This window comes from Talpa occidentalis, unplaced genomic scaffold (assembly GCF_014898055.3).
Source record: "Talpa occidentalis isolate TD23 unplaced genomic scaffold, MPIMG_talOcc4v2.1 talOcc4.7, whole genome shotgun sequence".
Classification (NCBI taxonomy): Eukaryota; Metazoa; Chordata; class Mammalia; order Eulipotyphla; family Talpidae; genus Talpa; species Talpa occidentalis.
Window position 1 is genome coordinate 59,932,143 of NW_023605083.1, and position 5,210 is coordinate 59,937,352.

Consider the following 5,210-nt stretch of genomic DNA (forward strand, 5'->3'; position numbering starts at 1 on the left):
GTGATCTCCAGTACTCAGTTTTCAGGCTCACAACACTGAGAGTACATATTGTAAAACTAAGTTGCCTTAAAACAAAGTCTTTTATTCTGTGCTGAGATAAAGTGTGGCTGCTTAGTGTGCTTTTCACATGCCCTACCCACTGTATTTAAACTGAAATGTGTTACATGCTCTTCTGGGGGGAGGGGGCGGGGGGAGGGGATACAAGACCAAACGAAAACATTGTTCAGATAAAATATTATAGGTTTATTTAAAACTTAATTCTCACCTTGAGTATGCAAAATACAAACTCCACAAAATGTTCACTTTTTTACTTTGTAGTTTACAAATATACAAAATAGAAGTTTGCTTAAATTTATATTACATATTTATTAAGGCAAGGAACTATATAGAAAAAAAAACATTTGTTCTGCTTAAGGCATACTTGGGATAAACCATTGTACAGATTATTGCACATTTGAAACCACAGTGCATAACAGACTGTCTGCATAAAATCGTTAAAGAAGTAAACCAGGTGTATTTACCTGACTTAGGTCATAAATGTAGATCGGAAGACAAAAATAGATTTTCCTTGTCAAAGTATGCAGCAGTTTGAGAACTTTGGCTTCCTTGTTTGGTACCTTTAGAACCAAGACTCAGCAAGCACCATCGTTTAGGTTATTAAAACACATTTCTGTACCTGAATTTTCTTTCTTTTCTTCTAATATAATAATGGCTTTTAGAAGGCAAAGAGAATATAAGATGATCCTTACACTTATATTGCATCGAAACACAATTCAAGGGAATTCTGGTCTTCCCTCCCCCCCAACTCACCGATCTAATTTATACCCTGATATCCACAACTTCCAGTCACCCCCTTGGCGTTTTGTAAGTCCAGGAATATTCAAGTTGGAATTCGAATTGGAATGATAGAAGATCCAGTCACAGACCCCATCCGTTTTTGTTCTCTGATTTGTCTTTCGGTTTTCTTCATGTCTCCTGATTATCCATTCACAAGCTGACTCGCTGGGAACTTGACCATGATTGTAGTGCTTTCCGGCTGGGTTCCTCCCCTCTCCGGGAAGACAGTGTGAAAAGTTAAAAATACTGAATTCTCTTCTGGCAGTGTGGGTCCTATCCACTGTGTGGGATTTAAAAGTGCCTCTTCATGTGTAAGGCGAGGTGGTCTGACCTGGAGAACGCCCGGTCGCACTTCTGGCACTGGAAGGGGCGGTGCCCGGTGTGTTTGCGGTAGTGCCTGGTCAGTTCATCCGAGCGGGCAAACTTCCACCCACAGCCGTCCCAGTCACAGTGGTAAGGCTTCTCACCTGGGGAAGGAAAAGCAAGCCGTTGGAAGCCACTGTGATGTGAGGGAGCCTGGGCCTCTTTAAAAACTAGAGGCGAAAAGTTAAATCAACTCAGGCATTCTCCCCCCCACCCCCAAAAGCACACAGGAATACCTTTATTTCCATCGTAAGGCTGTGCAAAACTTCAGGTCATAAATAGGAAGACATGACACTAAGTATTCTTTTGCTTTTTCATTAGGGGAACATTAAAGATATACTGAAAACACACAAATACTTCCTAAGCCTACACTTCTTTAGGGTGATGTTTTCTGTCTTTTGAGCCAAGGAATCACAGGGATAGAAATTAATTTGGAAATTATGTCACCTACTGTGTCTCTCTCCCTAGTCCAAACCAAGCAAAACGTCCTATTCCCATTACAACTGGGTCTAAAAAGCCATAGGAGGCTTTTTTAAATCCTGTACCAACATTTGTTATCATCATGAAGGCTATGCCAAAATGACACGCTCTGCCTATGCTCACGTCAACATGGAAATTCTCTGAAGTGACCATCTTAAACCAAATATCTCAGCAATTGAAACCATAAAATTCTTGAAGTAAAATCTAATCACGACTAGAACTGAGGCAGGGTGAATTGGGGCAATGAAAAATGAAGGGAGTCTAGGAAATGAAAACTGACAAACAATTGTCTTAATGCTTTTGAACTGCAAAGAGCAATTTCTTGATCACAAGCGGGTGCCCCGCTCAAGCTATGAGAAGGGCAACACACTGTCTGGAATCTCCCTTTCAAAGGCTGAACAAAACTGCACATTCAAGCCCTGATACCATCCATCAAGCAAAAAGCTCCTGGGCAAAAAAGCAGGCGCCGGTTTGCTGTGCTCTCCTGTGATCCGGGAGATGGAGGAGATAGATTGCACCCCACAACCCAAGGGACGCCCCGAGGAGTGGCCACGGTGGGCTAATGGGGCTGGACGCTAACCCCCCAACACACACACTTTTTGTGGTTTCCGTCCTACCTGTGTGGGTTCGCAGGTGTGCCTTGAGATGAGAACTCTTGGTGTAGGTTTTGCCGCAGCCGGCATAATCACAAGTGTGAGTGGCCGTCCTTTTCCGGGGCCACGACCTTCTCCCCCTCTTTGGCTTGGGCTCCTCTGGCATGCAGGAACCAGGTGCCATGAGCTCTAGGGGTGAAGAAGGTGGGGTCAGCATCATCCCAAGCGCCCCAGGAGGGGGCCAGCTCAAGCAGGGCTCCCCAGCCCGAATAATGAATCCCCGGGACTGACCTTGGTAATGGATCGGTGGCACCTGTGGCTGCATCTGGTCGGGCAGGAAAGGTGGGTAGTTGGGCCCGGGGTGGGGATGGAAGCCCGGGGGAAGTGGCAGGGCAGGATGACAGTCCCTGCTGCTCAACAGTTCCTCGGCACCCAGGGTCGGGGTAGTCCTGCTGGGGAGCTGCCGCCCCAGGGGAAAGTCGTGTGTCGGCGGCCGGTGGCCATTGCTGAGAGGGGGTCCAGTGCCCAAGTGGGCCTCTAGGGGCCGGCCGACGGTGCACGAGGAGACTGCCTCCTGCTTGATCTTGGTGCACATACGCGGCGGTCCGCCGCTGTAGGGCGCCACCACCACCGGGTGGCTGCCATCCGGGCTGCCTTTGCTAACACTGATGACCGACGGGCTGCCGTACTCGCTGCCAGGGGCACTCAGCGACGACTTCAACACAAACTTGCCCATAAGCCCGCCACCTGGCGGCGGCGGCTGCTGCGGAGGAATGTACACTGGGTCCAATTCGGGCCGTAGGAGCTCAGCCACGAAACCGCCCGACGGGCTCACGTCGTTGATGTCCGCCAGGTTGAAGGGAGCTGTGGGAGGGGGCGCCGATTCCCGGCCATACAGGAGGCCGCTGCCAGCGGTGCCGGGTGCCACGCCCGGGTCGCCCCCGGCCCGGATCGGATAACTGAAGCTGCAGGTGGAGGGCGCACTGGCTGGACCGCTGCTCGACGGGGAGGACGCGGATGAGGCTGATGCCGAGGAGGACACGGTGGCGGCCACTGGTTCCTGATGGGTCAGCGAGTTGGAAAGGATAAAGTCCAGGTCCAGGAGTTCGTTGAACTCCTCCGTCTCCCTCCGAGGCAGGAGAGCCGGGTTGCTGCCACCGCAAGCCGCGCCAACGCCGCCGCTCTCCAGATCGGTGGCCACGGTCGCCGCCGCCAGGTCGTAGGGGCGGCCGGGAAGCACCGGGGGAAGTCGCTTCATGTGCGAGAGCTCTTCCCGCCAGCGCTGAAGGAACAGAGAAGGAGAGAAACCGTCAGTGCTGACCTCCAACTGCCACCCGACATAGTGGAGGGCCCGGCGCCGCTTGCGGACTCCGATGCCAACGCTGCAATCTCGGCCCACACCCGGGTCCGAGGAGAGGCGGTCTGCATGGGTGTTAGGCAGTGTCTGCCGGATTGCGTGTGAACGAGCGCAGAGGCTCGCCAGCCCGGGTCCCTCCCCCGCCAGATCCCGGCGACGCTCCCGCCGCCCCCGAAATTGGGACACCGAGGCTCTCCCGGGGAGCCCTCGCCACGGGGCCGCCTACACCTCAAGCTCCCTCGGGCCCAGTAGCGAGGGTCTGGGGACCTCGCCACCTCCTGCCCTGCGGCCCGCGAGCCCGCCCGGCCGCTGGAACTAGGAGACGCGCGCGGGCCAGGCGTGCGCCCCCCGCGGCTCGGCAGCCGCCCGACCACACGCACGTACCGCGGAGCCCAGAGCGCGGGGGCCATCCGCGCTCTGGGCAGGCAACGGAGGCCGTGCGGTGGCCACCCCTTCGCCTCGCCCAGTGGGCTCGGCGACCCTGGGGTGCCGCCCGTCCTCACCCCACCCACAGAAGCCCACCGGACGCTGCGGGCGGCCCGGGGCAACACTCACGTTATTCGGGGCACCTGCTGGACGCAGTGTCTTCTCCCTTCCCGCCGGGCCGGACGCGAACGTGGAGAAGGACGGGAGCAGCGCGTCGCTGACAGCCATGTCAGACTCGCCAGGTGGCTGCCTGAGGGTCGGGTGGGGCGCACAAGGAAGCAGGAGTCAGGGGGCCACTCTCAACCGCCGCTCGGGTGCGTCCCACCAGCTCCCACCCTTCCCTGAACGCCGCGCTGCACCTACCTCATTAATGTGGGGGCCCAGAATGTCCTCGGGAGTCCGAAGCGGTAGGGGTACCCGAACCCCAAGGTCAACGAGGAGAAGGGGAAAACTTAGAAACGAAGCCGAAACCAAAAACGCCCCAATTTTTGCCCGAGCTTCTTCTTTGGATGAAATATAAATGGATGATGCCGTTTAAAAAAAAGTTCCTCTGTATACAAAAGTTCTCAGAAAAGTTGTAAACTCGTAAAAACACACAAGCGGGAAGGCGAGCGAGGAGGTCCGACGGCCGGGCTGCGCGCTCTTCGGCTCAGCAGTGTCCCCCGCCGCTGTCGCGGGCGCCGCGGCTGTGGCCGTGCGCGCTGGGGCTGGGGCCGGGGCCGGGGCGGCGGGCGGGCGGCGCCGCCAGGTGAGCCTGGCCGGGCTGGCGCTGATCTGCGTGCTGGGCGGCGGCGCGGGGTGCGGAGTCCGGGGGGCTGCGCCGGGCGCGCGCGGCCATGGGCGCTGGCCGCGGGCGGGTGGGTGGGTGGGGGCCGGAGGGGCGGGGAGGGGCACTTGGCGGCTCCCGGTGCCGCCGCCGCCCGCCACCGCCTCTGCTCCCCGCGCGCCCGCAGCCGCGCTCGCTCTCTCGGGCCGGGGAACTGCCGGCGGCCGCCGCGCGCTCCTTACTTATAACTTCTCGCTCCGGCGCTCCCCCCCACCCCCCCGCCTCCTGCCCGCTGCGCGCCGGGGCCGGCCGCCAGGCTCCACCCCCTCCTTTTCTTCTCCCCCTCCCTCCCGCGGCTCCTCTGCGGTTGCCATGGCAGCTAAATAAA

General features: G+C 57.0%; 1 protein-coding gene across 2 annotated transcripts; it reads right to left on the reverse strand.

The window, feature by feature from the left end:
* Nucleotides 1–225: 225 nt before the first annotated feature.
* KLF4 (KLF transcription factor 4) lies at nucleotides 226–4,918 on the reverse strand. Of its 2 annotated transcripts, XM_037494160.1 has the most exons (5): nucleotides 4,420–4,918; nucleotides 4,186–4,306; nucleotides 2,565–3,555; nucleotides 2,298–2,462; nucleotides 226–1,304 (listed from the first exon to the last, which is right to left on the reverse strand). In XM_037494160.1, exons 1-5 carry the CDS (start codon nucleotides 4,422–4,424, stop codon nucleotides 1,129–1,131), a joined length of 1,458 nt encoding a protein of 485 aa, XP_037350057.1. In that variant the 5' UTR covers nucleotides 4,425–4,918; the 3' UTR covers nucleotides 226–1,128. The 2 variants fall into 2 exon arrangements, with proteins under 2 accessions (XP_037350057.1, XP_037350056.1); XM_037494159.2 differs by having other exon boundaries at nucleotides 2,298–3,555; nucleotides 4,420–4,739.
* Nucleotides 4,919–5,210: the final 292 nt, after the last annotated feature.

Coding starts and splice junctions, on each gene's coding strand:
- KLF4 (XM_037494159.2), bottom strand. Junction 3,556..4,185: donor CAGCAGGTGCCCCGAATAAC/GTGAGTGTTGCC, acceptor CTGTTCCTTCAG/CGCTGGCGGGAAGAGCTCTC. Junction 1,305..2,297: donor ACACCTGCGAACCCACACAG/GTAGGACGGAAA, acceptor TTCCTTCCCCAG/GTGAGAAGCCTTACCACTGT.